Source organism: Miniopterus natalensis, chromosome 12, assembly GCF_054644295.1.
Source record: "Miniopterus natalensis isolate mMinNat1 chromosome 12, mMinNat1.hap1, whole genome shotgun sequence".
Lineage (NCBI taxonomy): Eukaryota > Metazoa > Chordata > Mammalia > Chiroptera > Miniopteridae > Miniopterus > Miniopterus natalensis.
This window is the reverse complement of record NC_142092.1, coordinates 72,653,714-72,674,323: the sequence shown is the minus strand read 5'-3', so window position 1 is coordinate 72,674,323 and position 20,610 is coordinate 72,653,714. Positions and strand designations below refer to the sequence as shown.

The window sequence follows — 20,610 nt, the reverse complement described above, 5'->3', positions numbered from 1 at the left end:
ACATGCTCAGGACCCATACCCCCTGCCCCCGTGCCCTGCCCAGCCTGGCGACCTCTCTGGGAGGATGGCCTGGGTCCACGGCAGCCCCTCGTGCAGAAGGAGCGTCTTGCTTTATTTTCACGGCACACACAGCAACCATGAGTAATGTTACAACAAATGCCATCTATAAAACACAACACGATTATTCTTGCAATGTGGCATTTGAGGTTAAAAATTCAAATTAGAGGTTAACTGCAACTTCTAGAAGGTCTGTGGATAAGATGGCTTCAGGAGGGAGGCGGAGATGTTCACATGTCCTCTGGGTTCTCACCACCTGCCTGCAACACACATGTGCACGTGGGTGCACACACATGCACTCACGCAAGGCACATGTACACATGCATGCACGCACAATGCACTGGTACACACACACAAACGTGCACACACACACTCAGCTGATCCCAGGGCCCCAGCCAGGTGGTTGCACTCATGGGAGAGCTGATCTCGGGGCCGGCTACCCCCACTCCTGACACTGGCTTCCTACTCTGCCCAGGACCCCCGTGTCCAAGCAGCCACCAGAAGCAGGTTCCAGGACGACCAGGCAGCCCAGGGTGTGTGGGGGCAGGTGTCAGGGACGTGCACAGAGCTTGGGGTGCCAAGGAAACAAGCAAACATGTCGGGTTTACCTCCACTGGTGCCAACTGGTGCCAGCTCTCAGCTTCCCCCCAAACCCTCTCCTCCCTCCACCCCCAGAACCAGAGCCGGGTGGAAATGGGAGTGAATTGTGGGTCTGTGCATGGCGTGGTCGGAAGCCCGGTCAGGGAGGAGGGAGGAAAGCCATCGCCCAGTCCAGAGGGGCCAAAGGCGGGTGTGCCCCTCTGGCACCCAGGGGCCAGCTCGTAGGAGAACCCGGGACTCCGGAGGGCTCCACGGGAGCTTCCTGGGCTCTGTGGGGATCGTGGCAAATAGTCCCTGCTTTCTGGAAGCTGGGAGCATCAGCAGGGGCTGGGAGAGGGCAGCTGCCCTGGCACCGAGGGTGCAGGCGGCTCTGGCCCAGTCAGGACGGCAGCTCTGGGGAGTGGTGGTCAAGGGCCGGAGCCTCCTCATGTGCCAGGGGGACCCCAGGGAGAGGAGGGCCCGAGCTGGGCGGTCGAGGCCTACCAGCCCCAGTTCGCTCCCCGGGGCAAGGGGCTTCCCCTTTCTGAGCCTCAGGTGCTGCGTCTGTGAAGTGGGTATAAGGGCAGGTGGTTGTGAGGAGGCAGAGGCGGGGCAGCCCTTCACCGGGCCTGGCGCCGGGCCGTGGCCGCCGTCGGTTTCATTGGTGCTGTCACCGCTGTTAGCCACTCACAGGCTGCCCCTGAGGGCGGGGAGCACCCAGCCACACCCCTGCAGCTGCTGGTCCGCAGGGTCCTCATCTCCCGGCACAGGGATGCGGAGTGTCCCAGCCCCAACCAGCTCCCCGTGAGGGCGGGGTTTCCTGCCCCCCCCACCCCCCCGGGCGGCGCAGTGAGTGGCGCTTGTTTATTCCATGCCTCTTGGCACGCGGGGCGAGATGGGGGTGCAGGCAGTGTCCCCACCCCTCAGCAGGGCCCTGTCCACGGGAGGGGGCGCGGGGCCGGGTTGCTCCTCAGCCTTGCGGGCAGCAGGCAAACAAAAGCCTGGGCCCGGAGCAGGGCCAGGGAGGGGCCGCTCCCAGCTCGCCCTGGCCGGCCCTCCTCCCGCAGTGCCGGCGCCTGCCTGCCAGTACTTAAGCCAGTTCTTTGGGTGAAGTCCCTGGCCATGGGAGCCCCTGCTGGTACCCCCTTCATAACAGTAGCAAATTGTCCCTCCTGAACGCAGAGGCCCCGCTCTGGCCTAAGCTGTATGCTCCCCGCTCATCTTTACAGAGGGCTATCAAAATTCCCATTTTACGGGCGAGAAACACGGGCCCCTCCGCTCGGCACGTATTTCTCAAGGCCCTACTATGTGCAGGCACCGGGCATACGTCTGCCCATCAGCCCCTGGGAGCTTCCAGCTAACAGGAGGCTGATGATTAAACAGGTATTTAATCCCAGTGCCCGTAGGTCCCACCAGGCTGAGAAGCATAGGGGCCTCTGGGGCTCAGAGATGGGGTGTCGCCACCCCAAGGCTGCACAGCCAGCACCTGGCAGAGCTGGGGTTAGGCCACAGAGCGCCCCCATCCTGCTCCGGAGCCCCTCCCAATAGGCTGCAGAGATCTACATCTCAGATTAGTTGGGGGAGGGACCCGGGACCCACCCCCAGCCCAGGCGGCAGGGGCGGGTCAGGAGTCAGGATTCCCCAGGCGAGGCGGGTCCACACGTGGCTCAGCGCAGAGTGGGGTGTGGGGTGTTCCAAGAGTGGAGGGCACACTACTCTAGTTCTTCTAGGGCAGGGGCAGGGCTCAGCAGTGAGCTAGTTGGGACGGTCACCTACCTACGAGGGACAGAAAACTGGCCCCAGGTAGCAGAAACAAAACTAATGCTATTGATACTGATGTTCAGAGCTGAAAAGTCCAGGGTGCGACTTCAGGTGCCACTGGGTCCAAGGCTTAAATGGAGCCAAGATTGGGGTGCTGCCCACCTTTGAACCAATCACAGTGGCCGCAGAGGAGCTGCGTGCTGCTGGCCAAGCCTGGGCGACGCGGAGTGGGGCTTCGGGTCACCTCCCGGGACCGAGAGGGGAGGGAGGCTACACTCAGAAGGGCTGCTCCTGGATGTAGCAGACCTCGCCTTTGTAAGGAGTTCCCTGAATGACGCCGGTCCCGCTGTATGTGCTTTGCCTGTATCATCTCCCCAAATCCTCGTTATGCCCGGTTTATAGAGGCCGCCAAGGCTCAGAGAGGCCAAGTAACTCTCCCAAGGTCGCCCAGCTTGTGGGTTGAGCAGGAACTCACTCCGGGCCTGTGTCTCAACCAAGACTCGCAAAGTAACCAGCGCCCGTCCAGGGGGCCTGGGCAATCTGCACCGAGACCGCCCTTTGTCGTCCCGTGCCCCCCACCAGGGCAGGCAGCTGTGTCACAGGATCCCCCTGGGCTGAGTGTGCCCACGGGCCCCCTGGGCCTGTCCGGCCCCCGCAGAAGCTGAGCAGCCTCTAACCCGGGCAGATGGATGGAGGCAGGTAGCCGTGGAGGTAGCTTCAGAAGGGGCCGCTACTGCCCTGGCCTGGGGCGCGGGGCCGCTGGGGTCTTGCCGGGCCTCGGACCCCCTTCCGGGAGCAGCGCCCCCCTCCTGTTGCATCAAACGCTGAGGGGCGGGTGCACCTCATCCAGGGCCGAGAGCGGTGGTGCACTCGGGCGGTCTGGCTGACACGCTGTCCTGTGCGGGAGGCGACCCTCGATGTGTCTCTCACATCAATGCTTCTCTCTCCCCCTCCCTCCTTCCCCTCCACTCTCTCTAAAACTCAGTGGGAGAAAATATCCTCGGGTGATTAACAAACAAACACGCCCTCAGAGGTGCCCAGGTGGGCGCCAGGCACCCTTTGGGGGGAATCAAGCAGATGGGCCCCGGCTGTTGCCGACTCTCCCATATTTGCTTGGTGCTGGCCGAGGGACAGTCCCCTGCAGCGGGGGTGAGGGTGGGGGGGTGAAGGCTGCTTCTTCAGGCCCGGGAGCCCGGGAGCCCGGGGCTGCACCGGGCGTTCGGGACGCTTCATGGGAGGGGAGGGCCGGAGGTGGAGCCTGCGGCTTGGCAGGGCGCTTGGCCTGCCCGGCCCACCCTCCCCAGGTCGGTGCGGTGCCCAGAGGGCCAAACCCGTGCTGTTAGCCACAGCGACGTTCGTGTGTCCCGTGTCTTGATTCTCACAGCAACCGCGAGTGCTGTGCTGTACAGACGGGGAAACTGAGGCACGGAGCGGCAAAATGACTGGTCAAGGTCACGGGACCAGCAGCCTGACTCGAAGCCCCTTCGCTCACTGGACCTGAGTCCGCGGAATCGTCGCCACAGCCCGTAGGGGTCGGCGCTCTTGAGACAGCCGCTAGATTTGGGGAGCAGGCAGGTAGGCAGCGTGGCTCGGGAGACAAGGGCCGGCAGACGGACTCTAGTTGGTTGAGTTTCGCAGGAAATCTCCAAACTGCCTGCCAAAGCGGCTGCCCCGGTCTGCGTTCCCCCAGCAGTGACGGGGGAGAGTCCCGGTGCCCCGCGTCCCGCCCGCACTTGCGGTTGTCGGAGTTGGGGACTCTGGCCGCTCTAACTGGTGTGTCGCGGTGTCTCTGGTTCTAATTTGCATTTTCCCGATGACATATGACGTGGAGCGTCTTTTCAAGTGCTTATCTACCCTCTGTGTGTCTTCTCTGGTGAGGTGTCTGTCAAGGTCTTTGGCCCATTTTTAAAATCGGGTTGTTTATAATTAAGTTTTTTGAAAAAGTTTTCTCAGGGTAGATAGTCTTAAAAATAATCGCTCTCTCGGGTGCACACTTGCCTCGCCAACGTTACTTAGCCGTGCGGCGTTTCCGTGCAGGAATTGGAATATTGTTATTTTAAATACAGAGGTCGGATCGGTTCTCCCACCACCGCCGAGGCCCTGGCCAAGGGTTCGTGACCTGGCAATGCCAGCTCGCCACTCATTTGTTTACTTGAAGGAGTCAGAACTGAACGTGGCTTTCTTCAAATGTGCTTCCTCGGCCGCTGTGGAACTTGCCAATGAACGTGGCTGGGCCCATGTGCGGGGCGATGGAAAGAGCCCTGAGCGGGAGTGAAGCCGCGTCCCCTCCCTGGCTTGGTCCAGAACCCTCCCCGCGCCGTTGACCAAGTCACCCTCCTCTCTGCGTCTACAGACCCAGGCTCAGGATTCACAAATGTTTGCTTACTTGTCAGAACCCCTTTCCTGAGCTCATGGCGCCCAAAACTAATCAACCAGGCTGCTCAGCACCCTCCTTAGCAAGCAGGGTGCTCCCAGCAGCCACTCCCAGGCGACCAGGAGTGCAGGCGGGATGACGGGTGAGCCCGCCGGGTCTGGGTGACCAAAACCCCCCTGTAACCCTGACTCTGTGCAGACTGCTGCCTGGGAGGGAGGTGAGCCCAGGCAGACTCACCCATGCTCGGCAGGAAGGCAATGTTGCTCAGTGGGCAGGAGATTGGGTGCTGGAGTCGGGTGCAGTGGGGGTGAGTCCCGGTTCTTCCCTTTGTGGGCTGTGTGACCTTAGAGAAGTTACTAGACCTCCCAGGCCCTCTTCCCTCATCTGTATGGTTTTGATATCTGTGTCCTAGGGTTGCAGGTGTGGGGATTCAGTGTGTAAAGTACCTGGCACGCTGGGGGCTCCATGGAGGGTAGCTGGGGGAGCCCCTTGCAGAATCATGGTAATAACCACCATTTATCTGCACATGGCCCTGGCGGTGAACCTCTGGCCTGGGAGGTTCAGTACCCCTCCCTTCGTGAGCACCCCTCCCCCCTCACCTGCAGCCTCCGATGAAAGAGAATCACCACACAGACAAATAGGCGGGTCCCAGAGGTCTAGGGGCAGGGCCACAACACCCACAGCTAATCTTTGGGGGCTACCCTACAAGTCAGGGAGAAACTCAGGACCCCACAGTGGCTGGGCTGGGCCGAAGCCAGGGCCTCTTGGAGATCAGGGCTGTCCTGTCTGGGACCCCTGCCCCACCCCGGGCCCTGGAGACTGGACAGGGTGGCTGCAGTCAGCACCCCTTCAGAACTCTCTGGCTTAGGGGGAGTGAGGGGAGGCCACCAGGTAGAAGGGAAGACAAGGGGACCAGAAGTCGCCACAAGCTTTCTCTAGTACCAGGAGAAACTGTCCTTGTGGAGACTGGAGGCAGAAGTGGCAGATGCCCTGCAGGACAAGCCTCCCTCCAAATTCAGGTCACTTGCTCCAGGCTCCACTTGACCAGTTTGCGTGTCCGGTCTGGTGATTACACTGGGAGCCAGGGTTGGTGAGTCCCGGTCAGTGGCCTGGCCCCTACTCCTTCCGAGCTGGGGGGTCCGAGAGGTAGGTCAGGAGCCCCAGTGTCCTGGAGTCTCCCCTTCCTGCTCCTGCTGCTCTTCCCCCAGACTCCACGTGCCTGGGGGGTGGGGGTGGGGGACAGCGTCCCCACCAACTGGAACCTTTAACGGGGGACTTGGCTGGAAAGGAAGAAGGACCCTGCCTGTCGGTTTCCAATTCCTGGGCGCCTTCACCGAGGCGGTGACTGAGCTTATTACCTCTAGGCTGGGAACTTTTTAAAAAAGTGTGGTTTTGTTCTAAAACCCGAGTTTCTGACAGCCAGAGTTCGTGAGCCCCCCAAGTGAATCCAGAGGCTGTTAATGGGAAAGTTCTAAACGGAATTCCTTCTCCAAGGGTGAGTGTGGCACTTTGATGTGGGCCCGATTCCTAATAAAGCCCCCTCGGGGGAGAGGGCAAGCGCAAACTTAACCTGGAGCCAGCAAATTACTTGCAATTTGCGAGCACACAGGCTCTGCCCGTAGGGGCCAAAGGCCGGAGTAGAAATAAACAGATAAACAAACGAATAAATAAGTGGGGGGAGGGAGAGGGAAGGGGAGGGAGGGAGAGTCCAGGGAAGGTGGGAGGGAGAAAGACAAAACCCACTCTGTAGTCGCTCAGACTGATGAGCCTTAATTCTAGCCTGGGGACCGTTCCTAGAGGTGGCAGCTGCCTTCCACAGGCCAACGCGTCCTGTGCCTTGAATAATAAAAGGGAGATTCTACGGCCGAGACTTTCCTGGGGCAAGGGTGGGCCCAGCACACTCTCCAGGCTCGGGTTTGGTCTGGGGAGCAGTTCTGTATAAGCCGCTGTGTTGGGGCCCTGCCCAGGGCAAGGAGTCCCCCTGGAGCCACACTGCCCCCAGGTGCTTGGGCGGGGGACCTCTGCCAGGGGAGCAGGGTGCGACCGAGGAGGGGTTCTCTGGAAAGGGGAGGGGAGGGCCGCCCCAGGGGAAGGCAGGAGCTAGGGCCAGCTTTGGGTGACCTTGGTCTCCAGGTGTGTGCGCTGGGAGTTGAGGAGGGGGGCACATCTGCCCGGGGACTGAAGTCCAGCAGCCCAGCTTTGTGCCCTGACTGTGTGCCCTTGGGCCTGTAACCTTTCCAGCCTCAGTTTTCCCAGCTATGAAATGGGGGTGAGGGTGGTAGCAGCGTACCGACTCCTAAGGTGATTGTGTGCGGAGAAGCGGGGGTGACGCGCCCAGCCCTTGGCCCGCGGGGCGCGCCGGGCACGTGGGAACAGCCCGGAGTGGGGTTGGGTTCCCGGGAACTGGGTTTCCCAGGAGGAGAAAGGGCGGCCCCAACTGCAACCCCGGACCTCGTGGACTCGAGGGAGTGGGGGTGGGGGTGGGGAGGGAGGCGTCCGAGCTGCAGGGCGGGCGCTGCGCCCCGGGCCCTCCGCGCGCCCAGCCCCGCGCGCCTCTCCCACCCGCGCTCACCCGGGCGGCGGGGCGGCGGCGGGCGCGGGCCGCGCGGGGCTGGGCGCGCCGATCTATTAACGTCTGTGTGTCTGGGCCGCGGGTCTGCGGCGAGGCCGGCGCCAGGGGCTCGCCTGGAACCAGATGTGCGGCGGCGCCGCTCTGGCCGCCACCGGCGCGGCGCGCTCGCACGCACGGGCTGGCGCGCACATGGCCGGGCGGGGCGCGCGGGGCGGGCGGCGCGCCCCACGGCGCCCCCGGGTTTCGGGGTCGACCCCAGACCCTCGAGTGCGTAAAAGAAAAAAGAAAAAAAAGCAAAAAAAAAAAAAAAAAAAAGCCCTACCCCACCCCCAGCCGCTCGCTAACAGAGTCCCGCCCAGACGCGAAAGGCGCGCGGGGCACGCGGGGCTCCGGGCTGGGGCTGCCCCGCCCTCAGGCCCGGTCCCGGGGGAGAGGGGACGGCTCCCGGGAAGCCCAGCCTCCGCGACACCCCCGCGCGGGGACCAGGGACTCTTCCCGCACCGCCACCCCCGGGCTTGTTTTCTTAAATTCGTGCGCAAGGTTTTTAAAGTTCTGAGTCAGAGCTTCCCTGGAGACGAAGACTTTGGGCCGCACGGAGAAAGGCCGGAACGGGGGAGGGCAGGAAACGTGGCGATGGGACGGTGGGGGTGGCGGCCCTGGGACGCGTGGATTCGGAGGGGCCTTTCGCCCACGGGGGAGACGCCTGGAGGACCGGCCCAGCTTGGCACCGAACCTGTTTCAACCACAGGACGGCCCTCAGCCCTGGCTGCGGGTCAGCGGCTGGCCCACCCCCATCCCAGGACCAGCTGCCTCCCTCTCGGGGCCTCCTCAGGGTCCTGGAAAGTGAGGCGGCTGGGCCCCTAAAGCTCCCAGGTCTCACCGCCTGGGCTCGGGTGCCCCTGCAGGACCGCGCCCAGCTCGGGAGGTTAGGAAGGCGGGGAGGGGCTGGGTGAGACACTTGGGTCCCACCTAGATGGAGGTGGCATTAGGAGCAGAGGGGAGGAGTCAGGGGCATTAGGAGGGGAGGGGAGGGGTCAGGGGCATTAGGAAGGGAGGGGAGGGGTCAGGGGCATTAGGAGCAGAGGGGAGGGGTCAGGGGCATTAGGAGGGGAGGGGAGGGGTCAGGGGCATTAGGAGCAGAGGGGAGGAGTCAGGGGCATTAGGAGCAGAGGGGAGGGGTCAGGGGCATTAGGAGCAGAGGGGAGGGGTCAGGGGCATTAGGAAGGGAGGGGAGGGGTCAGGGGCATTAGGAGCAGAGGGGAGGGGTCAGGGGCATTAGGAGGGGAGGGGAGGGGTCAGGGGCATTAGGAGCAGAGGGGAGGGGTCAGGGGCATTAGGAGCAGAGGGGAGGGGTCAGGGGCGCTGGACTCTGAGTTGGGCCTCAGCAGGGCCTTTGGGATTGGGGCAGTCCCCTGGTTTGCAGCCCTTCTCCCACGCTTTCTAAAAGAGGCTTCATAGAAAACCTTTGAAGATATGTGGCAAGAGTGGAGTTTCCCAGCCTCTGCAGACTTCCCTGTTCTGGAAACAGGGGGCTGGGGTGCCAAGTAGGGGGAAGGGGTGTCAGCTCCATAAACATCAACACTGAAAAGTGAAACCTCTCTTAGGTGCCTGGGTGGGGAGCGACACCATCGCCAGGGTCCCGGGGATGGGGAGGGCTGAGACCTGGGTGGCCAGGCTTTGGCCCTATCTGTGCTGTGGTGGCCACTCCCTCTTGCGTCACTGTCATCTTGGTGGAATCATCATAGGCCCACTTCAGGAGGAAACGGAGGCCCAGAGAGGGGCAGTGACAGGCTCAAGGTCACAGTCTGGAGGAGGTGGGATTCCAACCCAGACGCCCGAGACCAAACCTCAGGCTTGAGATCAAATCCCTCCTGAGTTTGGAGGCTCACAGAACAAGGCCGTTGGTTCCACACCCTCAGGAGGTAGAGGGAGGGTCCAGCTGAGAGGGCATGGGGATAGCCAGCTGCCTGACCCCCAGTCCTGTCTCGCCATCGCTGCCTCCAGGGCCAGCCCAGCAGACCCATCCCAGGGCCTCCACTCTTCCCCCTGCCTCTGACCTTGACAGCAGCAAAGCCAGGCCGAAGCTTTTCCCATTGGGAGGGCGTTTCTCTTGCTCATGCATTGGCCTCTACATTAAAAAAACCCAGTAAAGAAATTTGTTTCTGCTGATGGGAGGGTCAGGGAAGTGGGCAGCTTTGAACAGTTTACACCGATTGAGAGTACTAAAAGGCTTCAACTGTTTGGATGAACAGATAATGGGGAATACTCCCCATCAGGACCCAGATTCCATTCATTCATTCAGATATTTATTCATTCAGCATTTAACTGAGCATCTACTATGTGCGGACACGGTGCCAGGTGCCAGGATAGAGGCAAGTTCAGACTGTGACCGGCAGGGCTCCCTGTCTGATCCTCTGGCTTCTCCGGAAGCATCTGTAAAGGGTAGACACCCCCCCCTCAGGCACATTCAGGGCATTAGAGCATCTTTTAACCAGGCTTCCCAGGGCTTCCAAAGGAAACTGTCAGCGACACCCCTTTGAGAAACTTGGGAGACCTGCTGTCAACCCTTGCCCGGGGGACAGAGAGGGACAGGGCAGGTTCCCAGAGTCACCACAGCTGAAGGCCTTGAAGAGACTGCCTTCAAATGTTAGCAAGGTGGTCCTGGGAAGAGCCTCCGTGTGTTGCCTCTCAAAGTGTAAGCCCAGGACCACTGGGGACACCTACAGGAAGAGGGATCGTGGCTTACTGTCATGGAGAATTTTCTAGAGTCAGGGTTTGCTGTTGTCCAAGGGTGTGACTGGGAACCCGGTAGAGATGCCACAGATGGCTCCGTGCCCAGGGTCCAAGTGTGCACCCCGCTGGTGGGGCTGGGACACAGACGGGCGCCCACCCCACTGACACAGCAGGGAACCATCAGGCTTGCGGGCACTAGGACCCCTGAGCCCGGTTGTGGGTGTGGGCAGAGCTTTCAGATTTAAGTAGATTTAAGTAGAGAGGAGTGGTCCGCTAGGCGGTCTCTACGCCCAGATGCCAGCCCTCACCTCGACTCCAGCAGGTGTTGGCTGTGGGCTGCAGGCTTCCAGGCTTTGAGGGGCCCAGGAGCTTATATGGGAGAGGAAACCCCACCTGGGTCCTCAACTGCACCTCACCTTGATCTAGAAATGTGAGGGCCACTTACCTCCAGATACCAGCCACTATGGGGACAGACCAGACATAAACCCCTGTCTCACCGCTGCCTGGCTGTGTGACCTGGGCCAGTTACTTCACCTCTCTGAACCTCACTGTCCCCAGCTGAGAACAAAGCTTAATCGCAGTGCCTTCCACATCGTAGAAGGCAGGGCTTTACGTCCCACTGCCAGGCACAAAATGAAAGTTTAGTAAATTGAAGTTAAAAAAAAAAAAAAGGCAGGGAAGGAGGAGCCCTCCTGCTCCCCAGGGGCCGAGCTGTGGTCAGGATTGGGGCAGAAACACTCAAGACAGCCCTGGGGCTCTGCTGAGCTGGGCCTCAAACTCACATTTTCCAGCCCGCCTGGAGCTCGCAAATGGGTCATGAAAACCTCCAGCGACGCTTTAAAGGTCAGTTCTCTGGGGGTGCAGCATCACCCAGGGCCAGGGGCATGGGAGGCCCTGCCAACCTCAGGAGAGGGCCCGTGGGCACTGCCTTTGTCTCGGCTGCTCTCCTGTCGAGGCCGAGGGGGCGGTCATTTGCTCTCTGGGTGGACAGCTGGCTGTGTCCCCCACAACCATGTCTAATTGCTGAGTCAGGGCTCCTCTCCCCTATCTGTTCCCCCCACCCCCAGGGAACCCAGGAACAGAGGGAGCAGGAGGGAGGAAAAGGCATGTCCCCAGGGCTTGGCTCTCACTGGACCGAACTGGGGGGTCCATTGCCTTGACCAAGTCACCGGCCCTCACCATGCCTCAGTTTCCCCATCTGCAAAAGTGAGGAGCTTTGACGGGTGACCTGTGAGGTCCCTTCAGGCCTGAGTCCTCGAGAAGATGAGGATAGTGGGTAGAGACCCCAGAGTTGCTGGTGGGTTTGTTTCGGGACTCGAGCCACGAGAAATCGGAGCATCTCTGTGCCGGGCCTGCAGCCTCACAGGTGCCGGCTGTGGGCCCCGAGAGGCCCCGCAGCCCCGAACTGGGCGAGGACACCCCACGCGGAGCCCCGGGCAGCATCTCCACCCTGGTCTGGAAATGGTTAATGAGGGCAGCTTTCCTCCAGATACCAGCCCCTTATTAAAATGTAGGTTTTACAATAAATTTGGCATTTGGCCACCAACCTCAGATTAAAACCAGACGCCAACCCCCTTCTTAGACCAAATTTTGAGCAGAGAGCCTCTGCCACCCTCCTCAATGCCTCCCGACCCCCACCCACCCCGCACCCTACTCCCCCAGGTGCCCCCACTCTCTGGAGTGTGGTTTGGGGGGTCTCAGGAGCAGAGAAAACTGGGCTGACAGGACCAGATGCGACCAGAGGGGCCTGGAAATGTGAACCCCTGGCTCTCGGAGCCCTGAGGCGGACAGCAGCCCAGCCCTGGAGGCCGGGAGTTTCCAGAGACCCCCGAGACTGCGAGGTGGTCAGTTGTGCCCGCCTTTGGCCTCCCCCCCTGCTCCCCCCAGCCCCTGGCAACCGCTAGCCAACTGCTTCTGTAGATCTGCCTGTTCTGGGCGCTTCCCGTGAGCCAGGCACACGTTAGGTGGCCTTTCGCGAGCGGCCCGGCTTCTCTCGCTCAGCGCGGTGTTTGGAGGGTGGCCCGGTGCACACGGGCGTGTTTTACGCCTCTGCAGGGGAACAAGGCTCCGTCGCAGGAGGTGCTGTGTTTTGCGTCCCCGCCATCAGCTGGCGGTGCGTGGGCTGCTTGCACTCCGGTGTCGTGAGCCAGGCCGCCCTGACCCCGTGTCCGTGTTTGTGCGCACGTGTGTTCTCATTTCTCCTGGGCGTCCACGGGGCTGGCCTTGCTGGGCCCCATGGTAGCTCCACGTTTCCCGGAGGAGCCCCCAGACTGCTTCCCAGAGCGCCGCGCCCCTTTCCGCGCCCCCAGCCCGAGGCTGCAGCTCCCCCTTCCTGCGCCGCTCACTGTCTGTCCCGGTCCTGGCCACCCCCGCGGCCTGAGGCGCTATCTCACGGAGGTTTTGATTCATGTGTCCCCGGTGACTGATGACGCTGAGCATCTTCCCCTGTGCGTCTTGGTCATTTCTGTGCTTTCTCTGGAGAAACGTCCGTTCGGATCCTTTGCTCGTGTTTAAACGGCATTATTTCACTTGCTGCTGTGGAGCTCGGCGGGCCCTTTGCTTTCTGCGTCTGAGCGCCCTGTCGTAGGGATGCTTTGTAAATATCTTTGCCACGCTGTGGGTTCTCTTTTCACTTTCTCCATGGTGTTCACAAACGTGTTTAATTTCGGGGATGTTTGACTCACCATTTCTTCTTTAGTTGCTTGCGCTTTGGGGGGTTGCACCTAGGAAACCATGTCTGGCCCTTTTGAGGGTAAAGTTGAGACTTCAAATCTTTTTCTGGAAAGAGGATTCCTTCGTTTTTATAGTCATTCACAAGTATTTTCGAAACCAAACCTTTTGTTCAGTCCTGGGGATGCAGCAGTGACAGGACAAACCCAGCACCCGCTCCCTAGAGTCCAGACTCGGATGGAAGAGGCAGACAAGCCAAACCGAAGAGCGACTTAATTACAGATGCCCAGGCCAGGGCCACGGCCCAGAACAAGGGGGCTGGTCTGGGGGCTGGACAGGCCTCTCAGGGCAGAAAACTCAGGCTCAGACTAAAGGCTGCACCAGGCCAAAGGGGTGCAGTGCTCCAGGCGGCAGAAACAGCATGTGCAAAGGCCCTGAGGTGGGTAGGAGCTCCTACTGTCTGGAGATCCCTTTGGCCCACTGGTCCCTCCGCTGGGGGTGCAGTCACCCTGTGGAAGCGTGGACAGCAGACCCCAGAGACCCAGCTGCATTGCGGCTGCCTCCAGGACTCTGCCGAGGTTTCTGGGGGCCATGCAGGAGCCTCCCCAGCCTTCCTCCAGACTCTAGGGTCTGCTCAAGCCTGCGAGACCTTCCTGTAGTCACACTGCTCACTGGCCTCAGGGCTGGGAGGGGGTGGGGGTGGCAGTCCCAGGCTGGGGTGGCTGAGCTGAGGCCTGGGGCATGGACAGGGCCCCGGGGGCTTCTCTGACTCCCCGGCCCCACTGCATCGCCCCTCACCTTCCTTCCGGAGATGTTCGCTCCTCCTCCAGACTGGTAGCTATAAAAATGTGTCAGCACCTTGGGTCTTGTTCAGAATTAATGAGGTGACATATCCTTGGAAGGAGGAGGGGACAGTGGCTGGCATGGCTGACTCCCCCGTCCTGCCCCAAGCCCCTTCCTCCTGCCCTGTGGACATGTTCTCACGTGACTCAGCACTGGCCAGGCCTTTATGCTCTGTGAGGAGGACCCTGGAGACAGCCCGCACCCTCCCAGTGCCTCCTTGTTTGTTCATTCCTTTGTTCGTTCATTCAGTCACTCAACACTGGGAAAATATTTGTGAGTTTACCTTGGGCCAGGCCCTGTGGTGGGTCCCAGAGAGACAGAAAACAGTGAGTCCCAGTTCCTGCCTGACAAATGACCCCACACTTACCCTGCAGTGACAGAGCTGTGATTCGGGGGGCGGGGGGGTGGGGTCAGGGAAGGCTTCCTGGAGGAAGCGGTGTATTTGCTGAGACCTGAAGGTGAGCCAGGGAGGGAGAGAAGTTACAAGCCCAGGAACGGTTTGAGCAGTGGTCCAGAAGTGAGCACTGATTTCAGAGAGGCCGTGAACCCCAACAGCAGCCCTGAGATGGCCCGAGGACCTGGGTGGCCTGGGTGGCTCCCTCCAGTGGGTAGATCCCTGAAGAGAAGGGCTCCTTCCTTCACCGATGACTTGCCCAGGGCTGGGGCGGGGGCAGGGCCACCTCTTCTCTCGTTACCCCTGGCAAGTGGCTACCAGGGGTGTGACGAAAAGAGAAAGGGCCTGGGGTTTGCAGGCCGAGGGCTCTCACTCACTGTGACACGGGGTAGGTCCTGGCCCCTCCCGGCCACCCTCATCTCTGCTCCTGCGGGTTGGGGGGGCCTCCTGGGAAGTGAAGCTGGGAAGCCTGCCTGTGGGACTCCCCGAGGAGCGGAGCCCCTCCTCCATGCCTCGTCCTTGGCCCTGAGTGTCCGGGACGGAGGCCAGCTTGGCCGGAGATGAAACCAGCTCTTGAGCCCCTTGCCTGGGATTCTGGCTGGGGTGGGGCCGGCCTCCTGGGGGAGCCCCCGGAAGCCCAGGCTCCCTTCTCTGGAGGCCTCTAGGAACCACGTTTCTTTTCCTTCCTCCTTTCTTTCTTTAAATATTGTTGACCTGACTCAGTTGCAGGCCTGACCTTGGTCCTGCCTGGTAGGTCTCACAGGCCGGACAGCCTGCACGCCTCCCCCTCCAAGGAGCCCCCCTGGCCTGCATGCCTGGGAACTCCAGCACACACCCCAGCTCCAGGAATGCTTCTGTTTGTTCCACGCGCCCTAAGGCCCCGGGGAGATGCCCAGAATTTCGTGAATGGGGACCAGGGTGGGGGTGCTCTCGGGCCCCTGCCTGCGCGCGGTCGGTCGTTCAGAGCCTGGGTGCTGTGCTGATCTGCAGGTTCCAATCCCAGCTCCGGCCTTTACCAGCCGTGTGTCCTCGGTGTGTCGCCGAACCCCTGTGCCTCAGTTTCCTCATCTGTAAAGGCGGGCTCAGAGCCCCCATGTAGGGTTGTTATCAGGGGTGGGTGAGCTACGTCCTGACATTCCCATTTCTGGGTGAGGCTCCTGAGGCCGGGCGGGGCTGCCGGGGTCTCCCACGGCCACTGCGCCTGAACCCGGCCCTCCCGCAGCCCTAGCCACTGGACCGCACTGCCTCTCGCCTCCTGCGCGAGGAGGTCAGTCCCCGGAGGTGCTCAGGAAGCGGTGGAGACCTGTTTCCAGAATCCCCATCCGAGCCCAGCTCCCGGGGGTCCTGCTCCCAAGAGACCTGGGGGCGTGGGGGAGGCGGAGCCGCCGCTGGCCCCCCTGCGCCCCCCACCCCCGCTTCCTTCCTAAGACTTTCCCGTCGGCAAATATCCCGCATCATCCAGGCTCCTTTGACCAAGGCCCAGTGTTAATTTGTTAAATCCACATCAAGGTCCCGGGACCCGTTGTTTATTTTCGTGAACGTGTTGGCAGAGATCGCACGGGGGGGAGGGGCGGGCTGCTGATTTGGTCAGAATAAATGCTAATTAATAAAAGTTATTTATTTGGGTTGGAGCTCGCCCTGGCCCTGGGGTCAGGCAAAAACAAATAAAGAGTCTCTCTCGACAGCTTGGGGAAGGCCGAGCCCGAGAGGCTGGGTTTATTTGTCTTGGGAGGAATTCGCAGCTAATTCCCTCCAGACTATTTAGGCCCTTAAATTACACGGACTAAGAAAAACCATGGGTGCCGGGGAGAGGAGCCAGGAACACTTGATCATTTGGCTGAGAGCAGAGTTTTTAAATGTCTTTGGCCCGCAGTCAGCCAAATAAATGGTATGTGTGAAATAATTTAATGGCAGAGGACTGCGCACCAGTCATTTTTTTTCCATTGTAATATAATCAGGGGCGAAGCAATTTTGGTTTTAAGGGAGAGAGAGCATGGCAGGCCTCCCCCTCCCGGGTACGTCCCTCCCTCTCTGATCCGGCCGTTCACTGGGGCGTCGGAACAGCCAGGGCAGACGGAGGCGGTTTCGGACTTTATTTTCAATCCCGGAGAAAAGCAGAACTTTTACTGAACGAAAGGAAACTTCGGGCGCGCACAGCCCGACGGAGGAGCTGCTCCCGCGCTCGCTGGCCTGAGGCTTAGGGAGTGTTTGTTTATTTTCCAAGTGCTCTGAGCCCCAGCGCGGAGTCCCCAGAGGGACACCCACCCACCACAGTGCATTTCTCAGGAGGTGACTCAGGAACTTACGGTAACAGCACATCCGCTGGGAGGCAGAGGCTGCCCAGGAGCCCTGGCTGAGTCCAGAGCTCTGGGTTCGAGTCCCGAGTCACCTCTGAGATGCTGCCTGGATCCTCGCCAACCTTGGCTGCCTCCCTGCCCACCGCAGGGACTGAGACCACCTTTCCATGGTGGGCTTGGGCGCGGAGGACGGGCCCTGCCTTCGCGCACCAGGCGGCGTACACGCGAACAGCAATGCTGAGGGCTGTGAGCACTTGTGCAATTACCATGCTCTTGACGCTGAGTTAAATTCAGCTCCTCATGGGGACTTGGTGTGACCTTGGGCCAGCCACAGGCCCTCCCAGCTCCCAGAGGTGCCCAGCCCTGGCCGGGTGGCTCAGTTATTTAGAGCATCCTCACGATGCGCTGAGGTTGTAGGCTCCATCCCTGGTCAGGGCAGGTACAGGAATTAACCAGCAATGCATAAATAAGTGGAACAGCAAAATCAGTGTTTTTCTTTCTCCTCCCTTCCTCTAAAATCAATCAAAAAAAAATTTTAAAGCAAAATAACATGTTATTTAAAAAAAAAGAGGCGCCCAGTTGTGCCCTTCCCATGCGCACAGGCGAGGTGGGGTGAACCTGGAGACCCCTCCCCCCAGCATCTGCCAGAGTTGGGACCGAGAGTGACAGACCCACATGCCACCTTCCTTAGGAGCCCGGTGGGTGAGGGAGGAGACCCCCACGGAGACAGGCTCACAGCCTCGGCCGGCTGAGCCCTCCAGCGACAAGAATTCCTATCCCAGCTGTGTGACCCTGGGCACGCCACTCAGCCTCAGTTGCCCCGTGTATGAAATGGGCAGGTGCGGGCATTCAGTGGACGGATCCGGCCCAAACCAACCTTTGTTGAGCGAGCCCCATCCTAGCCACCTTGGTGGGAACCCAGGAGGGACGGTCGGCCACTGAGGAGGGGGCCGGGGTCAGGGATGGGAGGGCCTGGGGCTGGGGCAGGGCAGGGCTGGACGGGGGGCACAATAAATGCTTTTGTATGAAACTTCCAGCTCCAGGTCGCCACCCTGTTTGGTGAGAGACGGGGGTCATTCCTCCCGTCGCCCGCTTGGCGGGGTGGGCCCTGCAAAACGGTTTTCCTTGAAACATCCTTCGTTTTGAATTGCTCAGAAATTCCCGAAAAAGTCTCCTTTTTTGGCTGAAATGCCTCCTGTGTTGGGTGTGTGCCCAAGCAGCGCTGCCTGAAGGGCGGGCGGACGTCGACTCCGCAAGGGCCAGTGTTCTGGAAGCTTCTCGAAGCTTCCGTCCGCCTGGGCCATTGATCACCCGGTTTTCAGCACACGGCCCCTTGTTCTGGTTTAAGGTTTCTTCCCGCTCGGGGGGCTGTGGGGCAGGGGGCGGGAGACCTCCACAGGCCCCAGACATTCCCGTCCGTCTTCGCCGGTCCTCGGAGGGCAGGGGTGAGGAGTGAGGACGGAGCGGGCGCAGGAGGGGAGCCGGCTCCGCGGGGCCGCCGCCCCCCACGGGGTGCTTCCCACGGGGAGAGCCGCGGACATAAACTCTGTGGATGTGTCTGCAGCGGGGTCCCGCCCTCGGCCCTGGGCCTGGGGAACAGGACAGTCCTGGGGGCCAGTGTGTTGAAGGGCGGTAAATACGGTTCGTTTTGTTTTGTTTCAGAGGAAGGGAGGGAGGGAGAGAGAAACACCTATGGTGAGAGCCGTTGATCAGCTGCCTCCTGGCCGCCCCCTGCTGGGGACCGAGCCGCATGTGTCCCGGCCGGGAGTCCAGCTGCCACCCGGATCATGGGCCTATTGAAGGGCGTTTAGCAGCGTCCCAGCCTGTGCCCATCCGTAATAGTCCTGACCATCAAAAATGTCTCCGGACATTGCCAGATGTCCCCCGGAGGCTGAGAACCACTGGTCCAGGCCCAGCTGTGAGGCCATCTTTCCCCAGGCGCCCTCCCTGGTTCCTGCCTGACCTCCCCCCCCAGGCCCCCCTATACAGTCACTAACCAGCCTCAGGGAACAGCTTAGCCTCAGACATGAACCGGTCGGCTGCTCAACGGTCAGTAGACCCGGCTCACCTGGGAGCTTGTTTGAAAGCAGAGATTGTGTGGTGTCCGTCGCAGGGCCTGGAACGTTCTAGAAACTCGGCTGAGTGAACGTACAGGCCTGTGCAAGGAACACAGGACGCACCAAGGGAGTGTGTCGCTGGAGAAGCAGAAGCACAGGTGTGGACTAAAATCCAGAAGGTGGACAACATGCTCTGTTGGGCAGACGGGGCCAAACAGGGCCAAACAGGCCTCCCTGCTCTGCTGGTGGGACTCATGGTGGAACTCGGGGCCTCACCAGCATCGTGCAATCTCAATTCTAGGACTCTGTCCCAAATATGCACTGGCAAGAACAGAGGACCATGTTGCCCTGCCCATGTTGCGGCTCAGTTCGTTGGGCGGCATCCCGTGTGCCAAGAGGTTGCCGGTTCAATTCCTGGTCGGGCAGGTGCCCAGGTTGCCCTTGGTGGGGGCTGTGCAGGAGGCAGCCGATCAATAGCTCTCTCATCATTGATGTTTCTCTCTCTCTCCCTCCTCCTCTCTGAAATCAATAAAGATATATATCTATATATATCTATATATAGATATAGATATATATAGATATATGTAGATATTTTTAAAGAAAGCCCAGAGAAAGAGGGTGGGGTTTGCTGTCCTGAATGGAGCTATTATCAAATAAGAATAGGCCTTTTGAAGCACCAGCGTGTTCAGCGTGATCTCGCGCTTGTACATTGTTTTAAATGCACGTCTGTAGTCTTGTGAAGCACAGGGAGTGGAGCCGGGGAGAGGGAAGGATTTGGTTTGACTTTATACCCTTCTGCGTTGTTTGAATCGGTTACTGCGACAAGCAGTGGCATTACTTTGTTATTAAAATACACATTTCCAATAAGAAAACCAGGCACACATGAAAGTGCTGAACTAGGCAGTGCTGGTTCTAAGTGTTGGGCGAGCTCAGTGGAGGGGAGGGGGTTCCACGTGGACTCGGGGGGTCAGGGAGGGCTCCCTGGAGGAGTGGGCAGTGAGCTGGGCCCCGGGGGATAAAGGGCCAGCATTTCTGCCCCTGGATAAAATTTGTGTGGAAATGGCTGAACACCCTCCTTCCTGCCCCGCGATAAGCTGGGAGTGAGGAGGGTAACAGCGCCTGTCTGTAGGGTTCCTGTGAGCACCCAACGACCTGTGGTTGCTACAGAGCCTGCGTGCGGCGGGCCCTCTGAACTCTGACCTTTACTGGTCTTTATTATGCATAATTATAATTAAACACCAAATATCACTGGAGGGCTTACCACAGCCTAGAGCCTGGACCAGGTGCTGGGGACACCCAGGTGTCTCCTGGACCCTCCCTGGCCAGGTCAGCTGTCCCTTGTGGGCGCAGGTGCCTGACCCCTGGCCCCACAGGGTAGGGCCTGGTTGCTTTTGTTCATTGTATCCCGGGGCCCCAGCACTGAGCCTGCACATAGTAGGTGCTCACTGAGTCTGTGTTGGATGAATGACTGGTGATGAACGAAGGAGTGAACCAAAGGGAGGTGCTCCTGCTCCCGGGGCCTGGCCCGCCCATCCCTGGAGGGAGACCCACTAAAGAGCTCAGTGCGAAGGCAGAGCAGGCGCCTGGCTGGGCTGTCCTCCGCCCTCCTGACCTTGTCTTTCCCCACAGGTGACTGTCCCAGTCCCGGGCGTGGCGGTGCCACCAAGCGGAAGAAGAAGCAGCGGCGGAACCGCACCACGTTCAACAGCAGCCAGCTGCAGGCGCTGGAGCGCGTGTTCGAGCGCACGCACTACCCGGACGCCTTCGTGCGGGAGGAGCTGGCCCGGCGCGTGAACCTGAGCGAGGCGCGCGTCCAGGTGAGCCTGCCGGCCGCGCGGGGTTGGGGAGTCGCCGAGGTGAGATGTTTAGGAGCTGAGTCATCTGCGGCCAGGAGGGCTGGAGGTCAAATCCAAGCCCTGCCCCGTGCTAGCTGTGTGACCTGGAGCAAGTTGCTTAACCTCTCTGTGCCTTAGGCACCTGCCTGTAAAATGAGGATCATGTGGGGTCTATTTTATAGGGTTCTTCTGAGAATTAAAGGAGTTGCTATGTTTGTAAACCGCTCAGAGCAGTGCCCGCCACAGAGGGTTTTGATAAGTAAAAGTCGTTTTAAAGTGTTAAGCGTTCCCTCGGTGCCGCTTGGAGCTGAGCGCTCAGCATGCCCCTCTCCCGCTGGCCTCACGGCCGCTCAGTGCTCGGTGAGTCTCCCTTTCACTCATTTCACCGGCCCGTTCACCCACACACCTAGCCAGCAGCGGCCGTCACCCTGCACCCCC

General features: G+C 60.4%; 1 protein-coding gene across 1 annotated transcript in view; it reads left to right on the top strand.

Annotated features, from left to right (window-relative positions):
• PRRX2 (paired related homeobox 2) overlaps positions 1 to 20,610 on the top strand; it is a 33,628-nt gene that overhangs the window by 11,388 nt on the left and 1,630 nt on the right. Inside the window, exon 2 of the mRNA XM_087823257.1 lies at positions 19,967 to 20,154. Coding sequence (XP_087679383.1) covers positions 19,967 to 20,154 — 188 coding nt within the window. The remainder of the gene's footprint in view (positions 1 to 19,966; positions 20,155 to 20,610) is intronic.